The sequence below is a fragment of the Nematolebias whitei genome, chromosome 17 (assembly GCF_014905685.2).
Source record: "Nematolebias whitei isolate Nwh7 chromosome 17, NemWhi1, whole genome shotgun sequence".
Taxonomy (NCBI): domain Eukaryota; kingdom Metazoa; phylum Chordata; class Actinopteri; order Cyprinodontiformes; family Rivulidae; genus Nematolebias; species Nematolebias whitei.
The window spans coordinates 26,421,981-26,446,093 of record NC_056514.1 but is presented as its reverse complement, the minus strand read 5'-3'; the positions used below and the strand labels follow the sequence as shown (position 1 = coordinate 26,446,093).

General features: G+C 39.7%; 1 protein-coding gene across 1 annotated transcript in view; it reads left to right on the top strand.

Moving 5' to 3' along the window:
- The window catches only part of svild (supervillin d), a gene marked incomplete at its 5' end in the record, with an annotated part of 78,558 nt that extends 61,125 nt beyond the window's left edge, over window positions 1-17,433 (top strand). The window contains 21 exon segments of the mRNA XM_037691433.1: window positions 4,369-4,516; window positions 4,676-4,759; window positions 4,874-4,960; window positions 5,155-5,338; window positions 6,237-6,409; window positions 7,818-7,973; window positions 8,108-8,244; window positions 10,371-10,518; window positions 10,648-10,793; window positions 10,890-11,065; window positions 11,292-11,427; window positions 13,238-13,538; window positions 14,917-15,071; window positions 15,188-15,290; window positions 15,368-15,575; window positions 15,648-15,781; window positions 15,857-16,012; window positions 16,453-16,596; window positions 16,854-16,966; window positions 17,082-17,237; window positions 17,328-17,433. Of these exon segments, the coding sequence (XP_037547361.1) occupies window positions 4,369-4,516; window positions 4,676-4,759; window positions 4,874-4,960; window positions 5,155-5,338; window positions 6,237-6,409; window positions 7,818-7,973; window positions 8,108-8,244; window positions 10,371-10,518; window positions 10,648-10,793; window positions 10,890-11,065; window positions 11,292-11,427; window positions 13,238-13,538; window positions 14,917-15,071; window positions 15,188-15,290; window positions 15,368-15,575; window positions 15,648-15,781; window positions 15,857-16,012; window positions 16,453-16,596; window positions 16,854-16,966; window positions 17,082-17,237; window positions 17,328-17,414 (3,132 nt within the window).
- Window positions 17,434-24,113: the final 6,680 nt, after the last annotated feature.

The window sequence follows — 24,113 nt, the reverse complement described above, 5'->3', positions numbered from 1 at the left end:
ACCTGCTGAAGTGTCCCTGGGCAAGACACTGAACTCCTCATTGCCTCCGATGTGTGTCCCATCATGAATGTGATAAAGCTCTGATTATTCTTGTATAGATATAGTAGAGTGCTGTATGAATGAGTTAACGAGGGCATAGCTTGTAGTGTAAAGCGCTTTGAGTATCTCGATAAGATAAAATGGTGCTATACAAGTACAGTCCATTTACCATTCTGGGTAAACGTTTGGTAAAGACCCACAGGCTCAAATATCACTGCCTCGATGATGTCATTACTCCTGGCATTTCACATGTAAGCACCAGGCTGCATATTAAGACGAAGCTGTTTCCGTTTTTTTTTATTTACTTTGACTTGAAACATTTCCAGTTTTCTTGTTCTATAATTGTTCTGCTTTTATTCACTGACCCAAAATTCTTCAGGCACTGTTTAATTAATTTGTTTGTTTCACAAATGTGTGAACATGTATTCATAAAGGTTATAAAGATACTAGAGAAAGAACTGGAAGTGGCAGAAATGAAGATGTCGGGGTTCTCCTTAGGCGTGACAAAGATGGATAAGATTAGGAATGAGGTCGGCAGAGGTACAGCACAGGTTGAACTGGGAGATAGAGTTAGAGAGACCAGACTGAGATGGTTTGGACATATCCAGAGGAGGGACACTGGGTATACTGGTAGAAGGATGTTAAAAATGCAGCTGCCAGGAAAAAGCCAAAAAGGAGAGATATGGGTGCAGTTAGAGAGGACATGGAGGTAGTTGGAGTGAGGACAGAGTGTTTTATTTATGGGGCAAAAATATTGAGTTGGTTCCAAAAATTTGCAAACAGCTGCTCAAATTTGTAAAACGCCGCATTGGTGCCAGTCATTGAAAAGTCTTCGTCAACACAGGACAGCACTACATGAGATCTTGGTATTAAAACAGTCGGAGGCCCAATCACCCCTCAAGTAACTTCTGTTCCCTTACTGTCTGTGACTGCAGCAGTGCAGACGTGTGCTTTGTTGAAAGCAATAAATTATACGTTAGTTGATTGACGTAGTGGGATAGCAAAAGGTTACAAATGGTGCTCACTTAGATGCAGATGTTTTGCTTCCATCTGTTCAGTAAAAAGCAGCAGATGTCTGAAAGGGCCTTTTCTCACCCCCGTCACCCTCAACGTCTCTTCGTTTTTGGTCACAAAATGATGTCAAACAAACAGCGAGACAGTTTAATGATCAGTTGTAGTGGTTTTTGGAAGGCTCAGTTGGTACATTTGATCTATCCATGATGTTAAAGTGCTTTTGAGTGAAAGGCTAAACCCCATGTTGCTCCTGATGGGAGACACAGTGCACGACACGACAGCTCTGTTTTCCATCGGCTCTGGAGGGAGTGCGTTTGTAGGGGAGAGACAACATTACAAAACACTTGAGGTCTGAGTAGCTGTCTCTGTGAGCAAGCCAACACGATTAAATGGGATTCTTTCAACTTTTTTTTTTTTCTATTTGACCAAAAACAGAACATGCTACACATTGAAAACAGAAAAAAAAATGTTTGCATAAAGTGAGACGGGTGGAGAAGGTGGGTATGAAGATTGTTGTGTGATTTACATCACATATCATATAAATAATTGTATGAATGTTTATGAAGCATTCACACTATTGTGATCCATTTTTCTTCCATACGTTTGTCAGCATCTTTCTTGTGCTATTTCAACAAATCATTTATCAAAACTTTCAGCTCTTTCGGGAGAAGGGTGCAATGACTTTTGGTATTGGTGCAGCTTTAGCTTTTTTAAATATTGAGCCTTTTCTGCCATTTTTTCCTCAGAAAATGATTTGAGCTCATTTTTCATCCTTCAACTCTTTAGATCCGTTTGCAACCTTTTACTGCTCCTTTCACATTTTGTTCTGCTTCAGATTCTTGCAGCTCCCTTGTGCAAATTTAAACTTGTTGCAGATACTTTCAGCTAATTTCGGGGGGGGGGGGGGGCGTAGTAGCTGTTTTGTGCTCCTTATAGATTCTTTCTGCTAACTACAGTATTTTTTTATCTTCTAACATGTTTCGACTAATTTCAGCTTATGCTCTTTTCAGTTTATTTATGCAAGTTTGCACTTTTTTCTGCTATTTAAGCTATTTAGCTGTTTTTATGCTAATTTTCGCTTTTTTTGGCTAATTCCATATTTTTACTCATTTAAACTTTTTTCAGCCTAATCGGCAAAAATGTGCACTCTCCACTCCTGGTAATTTAAGCTATTCTACTTTTTTTTAGCTACTTTTCAGCAGTTTTTTGCTCATTTCAGCTTTTTTCAGATTATTTCCACCTATTTGTGCTCATTTCTGCTTTTTTCAGCCTAACTGGGCAAACATGTTGTTTCTGCTTTCTTCTGCTTATTTAAGCTTGTTCAACATTTTCAGCTACTTATTTTTAGCATTTTATAGCTAATTTCAGCTGTTTTCAGATGAACTCAAGTTTTTTTTGTGGTAATTTCTGCTACTTTCAGTCTAATTAATGTCTTTATGGTAATTTCAGCTTATGCTTTCAGCTTTTTTCTGCTAGTTTCAGCTTTTCCTGCTATTTCAGCTACAATAAGCTGTTTTTGTGCTAAATTTAGATTTTTCAGCCAATTCCACATTGTTTAGCTCATTTCAGCTCCTTCCACTTCTTTCTTGTAGTTTAAGCTTCTTTTAGCCTTTTCAGCTATTTTTGCTAAATTCAGCTTCTTCTTTTTTTTGCCCATTTTCTATTTTTTGTGCTCATTTCTGCTTGCTTAAACCTAATTCAGCAAATGTGTTATTTCTGCTTTCTTCTGCTAACTTAGGCTTGTTCCATTTCAGCTACATTTCAGCATATTTTTTAGCTGGTTTCAGCTGTTTTTCAGCAAGTTCTTCATTAATAAGCATTCACGCTGCATTATCACATTAATTGCAATTTCTCTAGTTATATTTGAAAGGAATTAAATTATTGGGTTGCTAACAAATGATCTTCCTTAATTTCAGTTCTAAAAGCAACTATGACCAAAATGTTACTTTTGTTGATCAATATTAGATATTTTAGTAAGAGCCATGACAATAAGACCATTTCAATTTAGTCTAAAATATTATTATAGAATGGCCATATTTAGTTTCTCATGCCACACTGCGGCTCATTTCAACCAAACATGTTTTTCTCCTTAAAGCTGCTGACATCTGTTAATGTTTAAATTGATTCTGCAGAGCGTGAAGATGACGACAGTCAGATCTCACAGATCATCAGTCGGCCACAAAGAAAACTCCTCCCTCTCTGCTGTTTGGTTGAAGGATTCTCCAACATTGTTTGTCTTCTGGTTTAATTTCATGTAGTTGTGTTGCGTCACTCTGATGGGAATAAATGGTTTTGTTACACAATGATGACAGTCCAGTAAAGAACCGCTTCATGTGCCTAAACAACAGAACAACACTTGAGTAATTTTGCAGTTTTGTTGTCAGGATGTAGTATGTTTTTTTATTATTTTTTATTTTTTATTGATTGACAGTTAAAAATAGCTTGCTTAAATGGAGAAATTGCATTTTCTGCCAAAATGACGTGTAAATGCTGAGACTTTGCTGAAGACGCTGAAACTGAGCTGTTAAAGCTAGAACAAGCATGGCAGAAGCTAAAATGATCCCAACACTAGCCACAAGATAAAAACCGCAAAACGGCAGCTAAAATAAGCAAAACAGATGCTAATTTTTAAAAAAAATTAACAATTCGGTACTCCAAAGTAGTGAAACGGAATAAGCTAAACAAATGCTAAAGCTAAATTAAAAAGCAGTAGCTAAGCTAGCAAATTAGTAACAAAGATGAGTAAGGCCTATGTTGAAATTGGCAACACAGATGATAAATCCTAAATTACAAAATCACTAACTTAAGTTGGCAAAATGGTGGTTAAATTAGCTGAGCAATTGCTAAAAGTAGCAAAACCGTAGCTAAAATTGGCAAAACTAAAAGAGGTACCGATAGTAATGTAGCTAATAGCCAAACATGGCATAAGAAGCAAACATGAAACGAGTATGATGAAGCAGATTTATAATGGAATGTTTACAAAAACTGAAGTGATCTTTAAGTCAAGTTGAGTACTAAAGTAAATTTAGTTAAGTAAAATTAAAAGTCGGAGAACACTCTTCCTGACTGGACAGAGCAATTTGATACATGGATGGTTGAAAGTTTGCAAAAGCGGTGTGATTGCAAAAAACACAAAATAAATGATAATAAGGAAAACAATAGTTTGAATGATGACTCAGCAGTGGCACGTCTTGTGTCTGCTGGTGTGTGAGAGAAATATGAAACAAACACTGCACGTGAGCGTACGGTTTGCTCGCAGGTAACCAACTCTGTGATGGAGACATAATGTGACTTCATTGTGTCTAAATCCAACAGAAGTCCAACATCGATCCGAGTCCAAAGAAGAAGCTGTTGGAGAGGATGAAGAGCCTGCAGGATAAGGAGGAGCAGTGGAAGAGTAAAGGCAAAGGAGCAGCCAACGACTCGGTCCAGTTCACCGTGGCTGGACGAATGGCCAAGAGAGGCAGGTTTAACTCTTTGCCTTATTACACATTTTAAATAATGTGAAGTTTTAACGATGTATAAACCAAGCTCACTGGACTTTTAAAAGAAAAGAGTTGCCGCTCGAGCACTACCATTGTAGAAGCAGGATGGATAAAGCTCTCCTTTGTGCTCTTATCAGGTCTCGTCTCAACTACAGCGAAGGAAGAGTCGCCTATTGCCTGTTTGAAGAAGTCTAACGCCACACCTGTGAAACCTCATGAGGGTAATTTCTCCCACTCGTAAACTAATGTCAAACTAAACTATGTTCACTCAAGAGCTGTAGAATTTATTTACAGTACTAAGTCATCACTGAGTAAATCTACTTTTCTGCCGGCAGGAATCTCCAGCAGAAGTGACGTCAAAGTGGAAGGAGATAAACGTCTCGACAAGCTGGAGTCCTTCTTAGACAAACTTCACAGTAAAGGTACGATCCATTTGTTCTGAACATTCAAACATTTGATAACCCTTCTGTGAACTCATAGGATTTCCTGTAAAGTTTGCCTTTACCTTGACTGGCATTAAAGGCATCTGTCTAACATTTCCTTTTACATCCCGTCTGGTTTTTTTTTTATTATGTGCTTGTGCTGTGCTGGTGTGCGTTTGGTGGATTGGAATCAGGCATGTGCAACAACAAGACCTCTACAATCGAGGTGACGGCCGAGTTGGAAAAGGAAGTGATGAAGCCGGATGATGAGGAGACGTTTGCTAACTTCTACAGATCCGTCTCCCCTTCTAAACTCCTGGAGTCCAGTATGGTTTTAACTGAGGAGGACCTCAGTCAACTGGAGGCCGACACACCAAAGTTAGTTTTTAAAATTCCTATGTTCTCCTTCTTTTATGGTAAACAAAAAGAAAGAAAATGGTGGCTTTTTGGAAAAAACGTTATGCAGCTGTTTTTACTTTCTATGAAAAGCCAAGACAGAAAGACCATGGTCCTTCAGGATAGACCCCAGTGGGAACAAATGGAGTGAGAACAGAAGGGGTCCAAGAATCTAGCCCTGTGGGACCCCACAGGAAAGAGGCATTGAAGCAGATAATCAAGAAGTGATTTCTTCTTGATTATATTTTTCATTTGTGCTCTGCTAGACAAAACATAGTGTCTATTACAGTGTTTTTATTAGTGTTTTATGAAATACATGGTCTTTGGGGAGTGGTGGCACAGAGGTTGGAGGGGGTGGGCCTGTGATTGGAAGATCGCCGGTTCGGGCCCCGGTGCCTGTGGCATCGGGGATGTGGGTGGGGCGCCCGCGCCTGCCCCCGCCCTCATTCGTCCCACTCTGGGCCATTGAGCAAGGCCCTTAACCCCCACCATCTGCTCCTCCGGGTGTCCTAGATAGCAGCTCTCTGCTCCACACAGAGGGCTGTGGTAGCTCGGTGGTCTGTGGTTGCGTCAGGATGGGCATCCGGCGTAAAAATAACTGCCAAGTCTTCGTGCGACTTAGTTCGCTGTGGCGACCCCTGAAGAAGGGAGCAGTCGAAAGAATAAAAAATGAAAGACATGGTCTTTCAGTCTTTTTTAAAATGTGTATTAATTAAATTGAATAAAATTGTTCTAATAGTTATATATTAGTAATTGTCTAATTAAGTTTATATTTTTTTCCGAGTTTGTGCTTTTTGTAAACATTGGAGAACTGTCTTCTGCATTTTCTTCAAACGTAATAATAAATAAACATCACTGTGGTGTTTATTGTTCTCTTCAGGCTTACCTCTGCTGTAGCAGAGCACAAGCGAGCGGTGCGACCAGCCAGAAGGAACCAGGGCTCCCGGAACCCTCTGCGGGCTCTTGCTGCTCGAAATGACATCCGTCAAGGTTACACCGAACAGAGGCTCAATGTGGCCTCAGTGGAGACCAAGAGGATCCAAGTGGAGAGGAGTAAGTTTAATGTTTCCCCCCTCCAGACAATAGACACTGTTGTCTAGTAGAGCACAAATGAAAGACATAAGCAAGAAGTGATCATTTCTTGATTATCTGTCTCAGTGCCTATTTCCTGCGGGGTCCCACAGGGCTCGATTCTTGGACCCCTTCTGTTCTCACTCTATTTGCTCCCACTGGGATCTATCCTGAGGAAACGTGGTCTTTCATTCCATCATTATACTGATGGTTGTCAGATTTACCTGCCTTTGAAACCAGCTAGTGCTCGCTCCATTCACCCTCTGTTGAAACAACATGAAGACATGGATGGCAATTTTTAATAATTAGAAGACTGAAGTCAGTGTGTTTAGCCCTAGCTCAACCGCCACCTCTGATCCTGTAAATCTGGACTTTCTTCAACCATATCTTAAGCAGTCTGGTAAAAATCTAGGGATTTAAAAAAAAAATTTTATTATTCAACCTTTATTTAAACAGGTTAGTCCCATTGAACCACGAGGACTCATTTGAAAGACCTGGTTTTAGACTCCGACTTCATTTTGACATAAAAATCAACTCTGTTCTGCAGAAAAGCTTCTTCCAATTAAGACGGGTAGCTAAGCTCAAGCCAGTGCTGTCCAGATCCGACCTCGAGAAACCAGTCCATGCCTTTATCATGACCCGATTGGACTACTGTAATGCACTTTATGCTGGGGTGAGCCCGACCTCCATCTCACTTGTCCAGAATGTTGCTTCTCGGCTCTTGACCGGAACTCGTAGGTTTGAGCATATTACACCAGTTCTGTCCTCCCTTCACAGGCTCCCTGTGCCTCCTAGAATTGATTTTAAAATTATTCTGTTGACCTGTAAGTGCCTAAATGGCCTTGCACCCCCTTATCTCTGAGGTAATGGAACCGTATGTTCCCTCTCGGGTCCTGAGATCATCTGATCATCTGCTTTTAGCTGTTCCAAAAACACGTTTGGAGCTCAGAGGCCATCGGGCTTTTTCAGTCATTGGGCCCCAAACTCTGGAACAACCTGCCCCCCGACATTAGGCAGGCCACCCCCCTTCCCAAATCGCTGATAAAACACATCTGTTTTTTCTGGCATTTACACACTGCAAGTGTATTTAGTATTTATTTGTTTTTTTGTTTGTTTTTTTCTGTGCTCTTATGGTTTAACGATTGTAATTAAATTTTCAGTACCATCATTAGTGTTATTTTCTACATTAATTTTACTCTCATTGTTGTCGGTGTTAAGCTTCTGTTCTAAATATTCTCTATAAATAACATAGACTTCTTTTACTCCTAACGTGTCAGATTAATGTCCAGATATAGGTGAAGTCTGTGCCTGTCGGTTAAACTGAGCCTCAGTTAAAGATATTGGAGATAAAGATGGATTTTTTTGTTTTCCTCTGTTCTTCCCTGTTAAGTGGCCAAACATTCCAACTTGGCTGACGTGGCCTTGGCAGGACTCGCCAGCAAGGAGAACTTTCGCAAGGTCAACCTGCGCAGTGTGAAGTCCACAGATGTTGTGACCAACAACAGTGCGCTGCCTTTTAATAAACTCATGCTGATTCGCATTAAAGGTCAGAAAACACAAAGGTTTCTGGGTCTGATGGATATAAAAAAACAAAAGCATCAAAGTGCGTTTCGAATCTTGTCTTATAAGATTTATATTTGTGATTATTATCACTGGGATAAAAGCTGTTGCTGTGTGCAGGTCGTAGACACGTCCAGGTGCGCTTGGTGGAGCCGACTGCTCGCTCCCTGAACAGCGGCGACTGTTTTCTCCTCTTGACGCCGAAGCACTGCTTCATGTGGAGCGGAGAGTTTGCCAACGTCATAGAAAAAGCAAAGGTAGTAACGTTTACTAACGGAAATGAGTCTTGCACTTTGTCATTGTTCAGGGGAATTTTTCAGAACACGGCGTGTTTAGACAGGTCCTAGTTTATTACAAGGAATCATCCTGACAAAAACAAATGCTGCTGCTGTGTAAAAACCCGTTGGGTTCTTAAGCAACGTTTATTACTCAACCTCTTATTTGCTGAATACGTTGCATCATGCAGGATGGGATTTATTCTGTTATTTTGTGTTCTTTGTCTAGATTTTGATGCTACTGTGCCAGTTCCCTGTTTTTTATTCTATTAATCAATATTGGCATATAAAACTTCAGGATTTTGAAGACAAAGGTCCTTTTTTTAGCTGTTTGCAGTCTAAATAGAGTTAATTGTGTGAATATTTATGAAGCATTCACACTATTGTGATCCATTTTACTTCCATGCGTTTTTGGCGTGATTCTCATCCCGCAGTTTTCAAGCCATTTCAACAAATCATAAATCAAAACGTTCAGCTCTTTCAGGACAAAAATGCTATGACTTTTGGTATTGGTTCAACTATAGCTTTTTTCAAATATTTAGCCGCCTCCACTTTTTTTCTCATAGAAAATGAATTGAGCTCATTTTTACATCCTTCATATCTTTGGTTCTGTTTACAACCTTTTACTGCTCCCTTCAGTTTGTTCTGCTTCAGCTTCTTTCAGCTTCCTTGTGCAAATTGTAACTTTTTTTCACCTCATTTCAGCATAATTTTTTTTCTGCTGTTTTGTGCTCATTCCAGATTCTTTCTGCTAACTACAATATTTTGGGGCTTCTTCTACTTCTGTCTGCTAATTTCAGCTTATGCTCCTTTCAGCTTATTTTTGCAAGTTTCAGATTTTTCTACAATTTCAGCTACTATATAGCTGTTTTTTATGCATATTTAAACTTTTTCAGCCTAATTCAGCAAAAATGTGCTCTCTACCTCCTTCTGGTAATTTAAGCTTCTTTCTGCTTTTTTTAGCTTCTTTTCAGCTGTTTTTTTGTTTTTGTTTTTGTTTTTTTGCCAAGTTCAATTTTTCCCCCCCAGATAATTTACACTTGTTTGCCCAATTATGCTGAAAGAAGCAGAAATGAACACAAACGTGTTTTTTCTGCTTTCTTCTGCTAATTTAAGCTTGTTCTACCTGTTCAGCTACCTTGTTGGCATTTGTTTAGCTAGTTTCAGCTGTTATTAGATAAATTCAAATTTTTAGTGGTAATTTCTGCTACTTTCAGCTTGTTATGCTCCCTTCAGCATATTTCTTCTAGTTTCATTTTTTTCTGCTATTGCAGCTACTATTTAGCTATTTTATGCTCATTTTTGCTTTTTCAGCTAAATCCAAATGTTTTGAGTTCATTTTAGCTCTTTCCACTTACTTCTGGTAATTTAAGCTTCTTTCTGCCTTTTCAGCTACGTCTCAGCTATGTTTTGCTAATTTCAGCTTATTCAGCTAATTTCCAAAATTGTATGCTCATTTCTTCTTATTTAAACCCAATTCAGCAAATATGTTCTTTCTGCTTTCATTTGCTAATTTAGGCTTGTTCTTCTATTTTAGCTACATTTCAGCTGTTTTTCAGCAAGTTCTTCTGCAATACGCATTCACACTGCATTTTCGCAGGAAATGGAATTTCTCTAGTTTTTAATAGGCTTCAGCTGTGAACAGGAAAACAGCTTTTTGAAGCAGATTTAGTCAGACTATGCCGACCAACGTAAGATCTCACCGCTATCATGAGGTTTAGTGTATTTTAACATAATTTTACAGACTTCAGGAGGATGTGTGCAGATTGAGCTTTAAGGATCAAAAACAATTGGCTGTTAACTTTAGGTAATGTCAGAAATTTAAGACCAAAAAAAGTTGATGGAAACCATTTTTACACAAGATGTGGCTCTGCGTTGGTCGTATTTGTTTTCTCTGAATCGCTGTAGGTAATCATGTCTTCATTGCGCAATCTGACATTCCTCCCAATCTCAGCAGACTGTCTGGTGCTGATTGAGTCCAAGATTTGACTAGCTACGTCTTGCTCGGGCGTCTCAGAAAGATCCTCTTTGTTTTATTTCGGTGTCTGTTGATAAATCTTGCTCCTGCATGCAGGTGGAAACGTGTTTATTATGTTTTATGTGACCAGGCGTCGGAGATGGCATCGTTCGTTCAGGCCAAGAGAGACCTTGGCTGTAAGGCTCTTCAGGTGACCGTGCTGGAGGAGGGCATCAACGCCGAGAGCAGATGGGCCAAAGAGTTCTGGAGCCTGCTCGGAGGAAAGGCCAAATACAGAGGTGCACATTGAACTCTTTTCATATAAGATGAGCAGAAACCGTTCAGATGCAGACCTTCTGGACTTGACAGTAAAACTCCTCCAGTGCTTTGATCTTGGTTAATAAATTTGCTGTGCGTGTGTGTTACAGGGGCGGGCGAGCCAGAGGAGGATGAGCTGTATGAGAGTGGGGTCCTGGACTCTAATGGGGTGTTCAGACTTGAGGGGGACAAGCTGGTACCCCATGAAGATGCCTGGGCCTCCATCCCCAGCGTGTCTTTGCTTAATTCTAAAGAGGTAACATCAAATATACATCAAGCATCCCCCCTCCCCCGATTATCATGTTACAGCTACAGTAAGTCTAGATTTCTTCTTTCTCCTGCCACAAATTAGGTTTTAGTGTTTGACTTTGGCAGCGAAGTGTACGTATGGCACGGGAAAGACGTGCCCTTGGGAGACAGAAAAGTTGCTGTCAAACTAGGAAAACAGCTCTACAGTGGCAGCTACGACTACAGCAGCTGCAGGATCAACCCTTTAGACGCCTCCTGCACAAACACAGAAGTGCCGCAGTGAGTGTGACATTCTACTCGCACCAAAGCAGCTGACACTTTAAAGAAAATGCAGATGTTGTGAATTGTCTGCTGTTCTGTTTTACATTTTAAACTTGGAATAGATTAGCTTGAAATCCTTGTTTTGATTCTTTGTGTGTGTTATTGCGGCTCCTAGTGGTTTTAGTGTGGCAGCACAGATGAAGTGTTTTGGGTGTGTAAATGTGTATGTGTGTGTTGCATGCAGACAGGGGGAGGGACGCCCCAGCTGGACTTTGTTTGGCCGACTGTCCGAGCACAATGAGACGTCCTTGTTCAGAGAAAAGTTCCTGGACTGGGCCGAGAGGAAGAAAGAGGAAACTGCTCAAATAGAGGAAATCAAGGTAGATGACATTAGGCTTGGTGTGTTTTCTCTTCAGACACGCCACCTTTTTAACTTGTTCACATTCCATTCATTCAGACTTGTATATTATTAGATTATTTTCCCCCATCCGCTCTAAAAGTTTGAAATACTCAATTCACCGAAGAATTCAGAAGCACTCCCGTTTCATTTGGGGTGTATTTAACTTCTGCCAGTTCTTGTTTTTATTCCTGTGAGTCAGAGTATGACACAGTCTACGAGTTCAGGACATTTTCTACACGTATGTCAGAGAGGCTCGAGTCAAAACATTGAGTTTTTTCAGTTCCCTGAATGACCGCAGCCTCTGTCCTTCTCAAGGAGATGAATGAATTTAACCGACTGCTCAGTTGAGCTCAGCAGCTGAGGATGACGATGAAACAGGTAAACTGTGGGTCGGTGGTAGCTGGAAATGTTATAATGTTAACAGGCCTCAATGATACAGTGTCCAGAAAGAAACCATTACTAACGAGCCGTACGCTAATGTCCCTCATCAGTGAGGGGATTTGAAAAGAGGATGCTTGTAGTTTTTGAGGCGAGTGTTTTTATGGACGACCTTTCGACGTGGCGATACAGTTTTTGAATGGAACCTTTCTTACACCTAGTTGTAGCCACACACTAAAATAGAAGTCTGGGCATCACTTATTTTTTTAAGTTATCCAACTCAAAAGGTTTTCATTGTAGCAATAAGAAGGATGTGATTCATGGTGAGTCTGGAAGATTACTAAGGGTCAGGGGTCATGGTTATAGCAGTGCAGCTTCATGCTACAACATATACACTTATATGGTGGTGGCATATATGGTGGTGGCAATCTTGGATATTGACCTGGCAACCCAATTTTCAATAGTGACCTTTCACCTAGATGTAGCTACACACCAAAACTGAAGTTGGTACCTCACTTATTTTTCAAGTTATCATACTCGCAACCTTTACAAATGGATGGATAGACAGACGAACGAAGAGTATTTCCAATTCCTCTTATTGCTCTGTGATGGGGAACAACTAAAGGCACCAACATGAAGGTTAACACTGTCAGCATCATACTGAGGGGATGTTTTCCATGAAAAGACTGGCAGTCATTTAGGTTGGAAAATCAAGAGTACAGAAAAATACAGAGTAATCCTGGAGGAAATGTCTTCCTGGAGTCTGTCGACTAAAGTAACAGTTCACATTTTAACAAGAAGACTCAAAACAACAGGAAACAAAGACGTTGATTTAGAAAAATCTACGAGGAAGTAGTGAAATGACCAATCGTACTCTTGTTAGATGAGATGTGAGAACCAGCATGTGGGCAAGAAACTCAGGATGGGAACGAAGTACTAGATGACATGGTAACAGTCAACACATGTGCTGATTACTAACGGAATCTAGGTGCTATATAATGAACTGTAAAGGACTATAGATCACATGTAGTGCCAACGATGGTACAAGAACAGAAATACTGTAAATAATAAATAATTAAACCCACGCTCTTGTGTTTTTAAATCTTTAACAAAAGATAATTTAGGACCTAAACCTTGGACATCATCTGCAGAACCATCAGAACATGGATGTGCACTGATGTCTGAGTTTGAAGATTTCTTCCAAAATGATGAGAATAACTTCTTATAGACTGGTATTTCTACCAGAGGTGGTTTAACAAGAAGTTACATAATTTAGATATTTATTGTCAGGAGGGGAAAAAAAAGAACAGTTTTTAAAAAGAGTCTGTACTGAAACCAAAGGAAGAAACTTCAAATTGTCATAAAACTTTCTGTCATTGCTGTGAAATACCAAAAGATGTCTGTTTATTCAGAGCCCAGACTGCTCCACCCCACGCTCCCCTTTTGACTTGGACCTGCAGCCGTGTGATGCCAAAGCTCTGTTGGACAACGAACCAAACCCAGTGAAGACTGTCCTGGAGGGGGTGGATGTCCAGCGGGGTTACGGCTTCGTGAGGACTGAGGACGGCAGGCAGGCAGAAATGTCCACGGTAGCTGTGGAAGCCTGGCACATTAAAGAGCATGGAGAAGAGGAACTGCCTGAGGAAAGCCTCGGCCAGCTGCACGAGGGCGACGCCTACATCATCCGCTGGAAATACTCCATCACTACGCTTGGTGAGTCATCAGGAAGCAAGTCAAATGTAAACTAGAGAAATGAATTTCCTACAAAAGTGCCGTGTAAATGCTTATTGCAGAAAAACTTGCTGAAAAACAGCTGAAATGAGCTAAAAGAAACATTCTGAATTGTAGCTGAAATGGAAGAGCAAGCCTAAATTAGCAGAAGAAAGTAGAAAGGACATATTTGCTGAATTTAGTTTAAATAAGCAGAAATTAGCACAAAAATTTGGAAATTAGCTAAAAATAAGCTGAAGGGGGGGGGGGGGATAGCTGAAATGTACCTGAAAACACAGAAAGAAGCTTAAACTACCAGACGGAAATGGAAAGAGCTAAAATGAGCTCAAAACATTTGGATTTAGCTGAAAAAACAAAATGCATAAAACAGCATAGCATAAAATGGCTAAATAGCAAAAAAAGATGAAACTAGCAAAAATAAGCTGAATGGAGCACAATAAGCAGAACGAAGTTAAGCTGAAAGTAGCAGAATTTACCACAAAAAACTTGAATTTATATGAAAACAGCTGAAATTAGCTTAAAAAATGCTAACAAGCTAACTTCAAAGGTAGAACAAGTTTAAATTAGCAGAAGAAAGCAGAAAGATGTTTGCCCATTTAGGCTGAAAGAATCAGAAATGAGCAGAAAAAAGTGGGAATTATCTGGGGAGGGACAACTTGGCAAAAAAAAAAAAAAAATACAGCTGAAAAGCAGCTAAAAAGCAGAAAGAAGCTTAAATTGGCCAAAGAAAGTTGATAGAGCAAAGTTTTGCTGAATTAGGTTGAAAAAAGTTTAAATGAGTGCAAAAGATGTGGAATTGGCTGAAAAACTTAAATTAGCATAAAAACATTTATATAGTAGCAGAAATGGTAGAAAAAGTTTAAACTTTCAGAAATAATCTGAAAGCAGCATAACAAACTGGAATTATCAGAAATAATCTGAAACTAGTACAACACAGCTGAAAAAGCAGCTGAAATCAACTGAAAGTAGCTGAAAACGTTTAAATTTGCACAAGGACGCTGGAAGAAATTGAACCAGAACAAAATGTGACAGGAGCAGTAAAAGGTTGTGAACAGATCTAAAGATATGAAGGATGGAAAATTAGCTCAATTAATTTTCTATCAGGGGAAAAAAAACTAGCAGAAAAGGCTAAATATTTCAAAAAGCTAAAGTTGAACCAATACAAAAATTCATAGCAGTATTATCCTGGAATAAGTGAACGTTTTGATATGATGTGTTGAAATGGCACAACAATTGTGGAATGAGAAAAACACTAAAACGTAGGAAGAGAAACGGATGACAATAGTGTGAATGCTTCATAAACAATCGCACAATAATCCCATCCCCTGGTTTACTTGGTTGTTTTTCTCTCTGTTGTCAGTTGGGAAGCGGCAGAAACCCGGAGAGCTGAGCGCTGGAGCTCCTGGACGAGAGAGGACGGCTTGTTTCTTCTGGCAGGGCCATCAGTCCAGCGCCAGCGAGAAAGGAACCTCGGCTCTGATGACCGTGGAGCTCGGCAGCCACCGGGGCTCACAAGTGAGTCCAGTTTAACGCTTTCAATGTTGCTTGAACAGAAACAAACCGTTAAAAATACACCCACTTGTTTTCAGTTGGTATGTATCCAAGTATGTTTTTGATTCTGGTGTTTGCAGATGTTGGTGAGTCAAGGAAAAGAGCCCCCGTGTTTCCTGCAGCTCTTTCAGGGAGGCTTGGTCATCCATAAGGGCAGCAGAGAGGACACTTCCAACAACACAGGTACAGAGGCTGTGTTGAGAACAAAAGTCAAGGTATGCACCACTGCTCAGATTCAGCAGATTACTTGTGATTTTTAGGCAGCTGGAGGTTGTTCTGTGCTCGCGGTGAAGTCGAGGTGGAGGCCTCGCTGCTGGAGGTGGTGTGCCAGCGGGCCAGTCTGCGTTCTCGTGCCAGTTTGGTGCTGCTGAACCCTCAGAAAGGCCGTCTCTACCTGTGGCACGGATGTAAAGCACAAGCAGGTGCCAGGCTGGTGGCTAAAAGAGCAGTGGATAAACTAACACGGAGGTAAGGCATGTGGAAGCAGCTGTACATGGATGATTCTGCAGACGACTGATGCTTCTCCCGTGTGTTTTTAAGGTGCCCTTCAGAGTTGGGACTGAAAAGCACTAGCAAGTTGAAAACTGAGGTGGTGGAGGAAGGGTCAGAACCTGCAGAGTTCGAACAGGCGTTAGGGCCGCTGGACAAGAAGGCTTATGATTGTATGCTGCAAGGTACGGTCTGCGAAGGTTGGCCGCAGAGCAAGTTGGCTGAAAGAAAGCGGTGATGAGAATGTGTTGGGTTTCTAGATCCAGGGAAGTACAACTACACGCCCCGACTGTTCCGGCTGAGTGCCAGCTCTGGCATTTTTGGATGGGAGGAGCAGCTGTTCTCTGCCAGGGTGACGGAGGAAGTGATGGCGATGCCGTTCCTGCAGGAGAGCCTCTACTCCGCTCAGCAGCCAGGTAGCACTCAAACACAAAGTATGAACCGTAACTGCCGTGCTACAGAACGCACCTGACTCCAAGACGCACGTACTAAATTTAAGATGAATCATAATTTTGTGCATAAATTTTACACAGTTTTTAAACCGTGGGTGTCTACATTTCCTTATCAGAATCTGTGCCCAGCTCTTTTATTTATTTATTTATATATATTACATAATGTTTTATTTTTTTTATTTTTTTAATGGAAAATTCTTTAAAAATAAATTAATTAATTTAAAAAACACACAAATTAGCCCCTCCTGCGTGTGAGGTGTGAGAAACAAAGTAGTGGCAATCACAGTACATTTCTACAAACTAGAGATAACTGCAATCTTTTCAGTGTTTGCATCAATCGAGAACATGAACGTGTTTCTCCTGGATGGAAGTTTGTGCATTTTTTCATGCGGTTTCTTCTTCAGCCTTGTTCCTGCTGGACAACCGCATGGAGGTGTATCTGTGGCAGGGCTGGCAGCCTGAAGACGCGCAGAGCACCGGATCTGCAAAGATACGCTGGGACAACGAGAGGAAGTGCGCCATGGAGACCGTGCTGCAGTACTGCAAAGGTCAGAGGTCACAGAGGCGCATTTTGATCTGCAGGCTGTGTGAGCTGAATGTTTATTTTCATAGCTGCCATTTAGCATTTTATGTTGCAAACCAACGAAAGCAGCTCATATTGATGCAGATTTTAGTTTTCAGAATGTGGCTTCAGTTCATGCAGTATTTATGTGTGTGGGCCTAAAATAATACCTGAAACTGTTTCACATACATCAAAGGTTTACTTGGTTTCTCTATAATCCATTTTCATCCATTGTTTGTTTAGAGAAGAATCCTCGGCGCCCCCCTCTGGCCTATCTGGTCCTCGCAGGCTTCGAGCCCCTCACCTTCACAAACATCTTCCCGTACTGGCAGAAGGACACCAGTGTCCCTTCAAAGGTGGCCTTTGCTTTTTTTCTTTTATGTTTGTTTTGTTTCATATGCAATGGAAAGTTCTCCCAGTAGGAGCTTCAAATGGAGGTTTTTGTTGACTGCTCATTAAATGTGTTCGCAGGCTGCCAGCTCCAAAAACAAGGTGGTCCTGGTGAAAGACGCCCTGTCCAAACTCAGTAAGCAGCAGTACTCCATCGAGGAGCTGACCAGGAAGCCTCTGCCGGAGGGGGTGGACCCTCTACGCCTGGAGGACTACCTGTCTGATGAGGACTTCAAGGTGCCACGCCCTGGATGTGATTTGTGTCCAAACGCAGCACTTGGTCTCCAGTTGCAACACCTAAAAACTTTGTCTTGTTTCATTTTACAGACGCTTTTTGAGATGAGTCGAGTTGAATTCAACGCCCTGCCCAACTGGAAGCAGCAGAATCTGAAGAAGAGCAAGGGTTTGTTTTAAAAAGAAGAACCGTCATATTACACACAGCTTGGTTGTTCTTCTTCTTCCTTTTTGTTATTTTTTTAAGCTTTTTTTTTATTTTTTATTCCATTTTGTAAAAAAATAAAATCAAGGAATGCAATTGTACAATTTTGTTTAAATGTTTATACACGTGCCATTTTTTGTTACTCACTTTAAATATTTTAGCCGATACGTGCAATTAATCTTTTAACTTTACGTTATAAATATGTAATATACTGTTGTGTGTTTATGTTTACGTCATCATGTCGATTCCTGTGATTGTGATTATTCAAACTTAGCGAGGGATTATTTTTCTTTGTAGCTTTTTTTAATTATTATTTTAACTTTTTTGACTCTGTAACGAAGAGAAATAATCAAACTTTAAAGGATTTTAAGACAAAAGGTGAAAATCCAATTACAGTTAAATGCATTTATAATTTGTTTATTTTAAAATCTCAGACAGAGGTTTTATAGTTGTTTTTTTTTTTTAAATCTTTTCTATATTTTATTTTGCTGATATTTCAAATCTGAAGAAAAAAATAGCATTAAAACTAAAACGTATTAGCCGTACAAATGATGTTTTTTACAAGAACCAATCAAGCTGGTACTGGATATTTCCTGGTTCTGTGTCAGTGATGGCTGCCCTCTGGTTGTTTAGGACCAAATTATACCTGTTGTCTTGTTATAAATGTTTTTCTTTTTGAATCTTTGTGGGTATGTTTGAGTTGATGCACAACTTCAGAAGCATTATAAGTGTGTGTGTGTGTGTGTGTATGCGTTTGAGAGAGTGTGAAAGAAACTGCTGCCTTTTATTAAACATTTTCTTTCTTTGTATTGATCATGTGCCACTTATGAAACTGTAGTGTCTGAAACAGGAAAGTTGTTGCAATCATGGATTCATTTATGGCAACATGCATTATTATTTGTAATAAATATGATCTGTATTATATGTAGAGACAAGTCTGGAAATGAGATGGAATGCTCAGTATTCTTTTTGAAATAAAAAAAATATATAATAATTGCTTTTTTGTGGGCGTGTTCAATTCCCGTCAGAGATTTTATTAATACAGTAAAATTAAAATGTTTGTACAGGTGTCAATAACTGGGACACCATTAAAATGATTGTTTCTGTTAGTCTTCTGTTGTGGCTGTGTACTTGTACTTCTTTGAGACATGTCTGCGGACCATTACTGCAAATGTTTCAGCTTCCGAAGTGAAATCATTTGCAGCCATTATTTTTAAAATAAACTTTATGTAAGTGATGCATTGTGTCTTAAGAATTCATAAGATTTATTTAAGATGCTGCAGCTTAGGATTAGGAGTCACTGTGTAGTGTAAAAATGGAAAACTGTGAGCTGAAAAATGACGCCATCGTAGCTGAAATGAGTGATTCTGCAGAAACTGCATTGATTACATTGTAATATGATGATTACTATGTTAATATAAGCTTGATTTAAAATGTTTTACAGTATTTGGGTTCAGGACATTGTGCTGTAACTAAGCAGTTTGTCAAATCTGCACAAAAGTGAAAACTGCTCAATTTTATTATTCTGGTTAGTGGAAAATTTCAATATTGGCATAAAAATGGAGCAAAGACCAGCAATAATAATAATTTTTAAAGCTGCAATGAATGAAGCACCATGGTACTAATTTTAGAATTTCACAGAAATGTGTTATGTTCATGGTGACCACCAGAGGGAGCTGTCTGTTCAATGTTCATGCTTTAAAACTTCCTCTTTTTAGTCTGAACAGCCTTTTGGGCCTAAAATTAATGATTGGTGAGCACATAACAAAGCCTATTAAAAATATATAGTTTATTTTACAATAATTGCTTCTATTAAGACAAATTTTGAAAATTTATGAGTATTACTTGGGTTCTCCCTATTATTATTATTATTATTATTATTATTATTATTATTGGAAAATCATCCTCGACTCCTCACTCACTCCCTCCTCATATCTTATTGATAACCAACAAACCTGCAGCAGAAAAGTTGTTTCCCCAGCAGATGGTACGAGGCGGTCGTCCGCTTCCTCCAGCATCTAATGGGCGCCCACTTTGTTTATCGTGCATCAGCTCTGTCCTGCCAGCATTAATCTCCTGCATGGCTCAGGTGCCACAGCACCCCGCTGAGAGGCTCGCATGCAGGCGAACAAAGAAGCTGCTAATAAGAGACCGATTAGTTGGAGCAACACTGGGCTGAATGTGGCAGAAATGAGCTGGACGTGCAGCTTCTGTGGTGAAAAGTGCTCCGCTGCTTCCATCAGGCCGCATCCGACTGGAAAATAAGCCTGAACGGTTTACAGACTAGATTTAAATGATTTTATTGAATAAATGAAAGTAAATAAGTTTAGCTATCTGGAGTTATTACTACACAACTCAACTGTAATTCAATCGCAGGCTTTGTGTACGTTTAAAAAAAACAAAAAAACATTGGCAAGTGGTTTAAATTTGTAGGAAAATGCGCCTCACTTTTCCATCTTGGGAGTGGGAAAATATTACATCACTTTAGCATCATCACTTCCTCCATGTTGACATTAAATCTGCCTTTTCTCATAATTAGGAACAAACCCAGTACGTACCCAGTATGCACCCAATAACTACCAATCAGTTCATAATACAGCCTGGTCCATGTACATACCCTGTAAGTACCAGGTCTGTCTGTCTAGTCATCCATCCATCATCTTTACTCGCTTTTTTCCTTTTTGGGTTAGCTGGGATTTGAGCCGGCAACCTTCTTGCTGAAGGAGCTTGATAACTGGAACCTCTGCCTCCTATTCTGCGTTTGGATACTCTAGGAACCACAAGTAAGCCTGCAGTCTGAGAGCGAAGTGCTGTGTTAGGAAAGTAAGGACCAATAAGATCTGTAACACAAGATGGACCTAGGTTGTTGAGGGTTTTGTAGGTTAGAAGAAAGATTTTGAATCCTCAGCAGCACTGTGCCACCAAGTACAAACTTGATAATTACAGAGTACTGTACTTGCACAATACCCAATACGTACCTAATAAATAACCGGTATGTACCTGGAAAGTACGCAAGTCACATAGAGCAACAGATTTTGTTTTTTAAAATCAGAAAAAGAAAAATCAGAAATGTTTTTTTGTGTTTGCTTTTTCTCGCTAGGGGATGTACATTTCTATGTTCTATTTGGAACTGAATGTACTTGTTCATTTCAATGTACCATCAGACTGAACACGGAGCCCCCTCCACAAGAGTTGGATTGAATCATTTGTGTTTGTACGTTCATCTGAGGACGCACCACCCAAAGAGAGGGAAAGGTGGAGCCAAACATCTCGTGGGACTTTGAAAATCAGCTGCATATTAAATGACCCTGAAGTCGAGCACCCCGAGGGAACCTTGGTTCTGTTTTACGTTTGAATAAATCTCATGACAAATGGTTCATTAAAACCTCCAAAAATCATGTCGGCTTGTGAGACGGGACAATATGTCTTCATAAAAGGACTATAGCTTTAGTTCAGTTCTGCAGTTTATTAATATGCAGTAAATTTAATCTTAAAGCTTCAGTTTCAGGCTGTAAACTGTTGTAATAGAGGTTTGGATGTTCTTTATAGCGTACACAATTGTTTGGAATATTTCCCAATAAAGCTGCAGTTTTCAGCAGTTGCATGAAGGCCAGAAAACTTTGTCAAGTTTACCAAAAATGACTTTTATGAGCCAGACCAAAGTGGACACAGTTTCTAGCCTTCGGTCTTAATGGACTGATTTTGTTTTCCGTTGCAGAAATAGGTTGTTTTTGGTCTGTGTACCAGTAATTTAGCCATCTGTTCGAATCCATCAGGATTGTTTTGCGCTGCCAGGAATTGGAGAAGCCTGGGTCTCATCCCAGAAAGAGACAAAAACGAACCACGAGAGGCCAAAACCAACAGACATGGAAGGTGCAAGATTACAAATGGTGCACAAGCAAATCTGATACGGAAATGCAAAAATGAAAGTAAGCCCAAGTGTAAAGACTTTATTTTTTCATAACAATATGAGATTTTTGACCAAAAGTTTGTACTAAGCCTTAAAAACAATGAAGATACACCTCCCAGAAAGTCATCATCTACAGCTGAATAACTTCTGGAGTCGATTCAAAATGACCGGCACAGTTAGCTGACCGTGAGAAACCTGTTGAAAACTTGTTCGGTTGTGCAGATATTGAGATCAAATTTATATATAGCATCTGAGAATTCAATTCACTTTATTTATATAACACCGAATCACAACAGAAGTCGTCTCGGGGCATTGAACAGAAACATTCACATATGTTATAAAAGCGTAGCCAGCAGGTTGTGATGAATCTTCACTTTGTCGCAGTCTCCCATCCTGAGCAAGCACAAAGGCGACAGTGGAAAGAAAAAACTCCCTTTAACAGGAAAAACCTCCATCAGAACCAGGCTCAGGATGAGCAGCCACCTGCTTCAACCAGCTGGGGTTTGAGAGGACAGGAAGGAGAAACGAATGAACACAGAATGACAGGTCCAGGTGTATGTTCTATAGAAGAAAGACAAAAAAAAAAAAAAAAAAACACGTTAAGATATAAATAATTACAAATTCATTCAACTTTTATTTATACATGTTAATCCCATTGAGCCTCTTGGGCCCATTTTACAAGAGAGACCTGATTTTGACAAAGAGTGATGGCAACAGTGGACGACAAAGACAACGATAGACAATCATAAAAGAAAGCATACAAAATGAGAACAAATAAAATAAAATGGTATTTAAAAAAAAAAAAAAAAAAAAACTAAAACAGCTGGGTTGTAAAGCGATGTAGAAAACTAAAAACAGGAACATGTCCGTGTTGTTTTTTGCCATGAAATACAAACCGGTAGAGTAGAGCAATTGAAAACAGCAGCATAGTAAGGAAATGTGATCCGTTTGTCCTGCAGCAGTCAAAGCCTATAGCAGCATAACTAAGGGATAGCTCAGAAACCCCCAGACAACCCTAACTATAGGATTTATCAAAAAGGAAAGACTTAAGCCTTAAACCTGGACAATGTGTCAGCCTCACAGACACTGGAAGTTGGTTCCACAAGAGAGGAGCCTGATAACTGGAAGATCTGCCTCCCATTCTGTTTTGGGGAACTCTAGGAACCACAAGTAAACCTACAGTCTGAGAGCGAAGTGCTCTGTTAGGAAAGTATAAGATCTGTAATATAAGATGGAGCTAGGTTGTTGAGAGCTTTGTAGGTTAGAAGTAAGATTTTGAATTCTGTTCTGAATTTGACACAAAGCCAATGGAGAGAAGCTAAAACTGGATATATGATCTCTCCCACTAACCCCAGTTAAGACTCTGGCAGCAGCATTTTGGATCAACTGAAGACTTTTTAAAGAAGTATTTGGACACCCAGATAATTAACCACTGCAATATGTGATAAATGCACAAACCAGTTTTTCTGCATCATTTTTAGATAAGAGGTTTCTAATTTTATTGATATGACGCTGGCGGTTCTGGTAACTTTTTTAATGTAGTGGTTAAAAGACATATCCTGATCAAAAATAACACCAAGGTTTTTATTTTTTAAGAATAATACAAGCACTTTAATTTTTGCTTAGGCATAGTCATCATAGATGATTTATTTTATTTACCGGTAGTTCTGCAGTTTGTTCAAATTGTAAAAACGGACCTTGCTGTTTGGAGTTATTTGAGGTTTCACTCAATTCTCGCTGCGTTTCGATTCAAAAGATGGGACAAAGTCAACAAAACAGCAGAATGATTAAAACGAGTCCATTTCATCGTGTTCGTTCTCTTTGTCAGAGGCCTTTTCACACACAAACAGAACGTTTATGGCAGAAATAAAAGAGAACTTGGTTTTGATAAAAAATATACAGCCCATAAAGCAATATTACCTGGTTTGCTTGAGGCGAGAGAGAAAAAAAATCTCATTTCATGTGAGAAATCCAGGTCCTTGAAAGATTCATTGAGCGTTGTGAGAGCAGCAGCTCATATTGAGCTGAAGGAGCCCTTCAATGATCCTGGAGGTGTCGAGGTGTTTGAGCTGAAGACACGAGGCGAAGACGTCCAACAGACTTCTGAACATGTATCGATGTAGCTGAGATTTATGAGCAGTGATCCAAACCAAACGTGTGCATTTGTTAATTATTTTTGTCTTGAAGACCATTTCAGGAACCAAAGCCTCATGGAAGACACGTGATCATCATTTCCAGCTTTAATTAGACGAAACGTGCTGATCTGGATGATTTTAAAATAAAACTGAGGCTCAATTCACAGAAAATTCACCATCGCTCATGATTATTCACAAATAAAATGCTATCTGCTTGTTCTTTTGCACTTTTACTGAGCTCTTTATGACTCATCATGGCACTGATGACTGAATAGACGGAATAAAAATTAACGGAAAGAAGTTAAATCTTGGTCATACAGCAAAAAATACATACAAAATAACCAAAATCAATAAAAGAAATATTTCTCTGTGTAGACTGACCCAGTGTTTTCAACCTTTTTTGAGCCAAGGTACATTTTGTCATTAAAAATGTAAAAAAATGAAACTGACGTTTTGGGGTGCACAGCCCCCAGTGCTGAAGATGGTTCTAGGCTTGAACAACGCAGTGTCCACTGGCGTCAGAAGCATTTATAAAATGGGGGGGATACACTGGTGGGGGGGTCTGGGGGTCCTCCTCCAGAAAATTTTGAAAAAAAGTAGATGCCATTTCCTGCATTCTGGTGTATTTT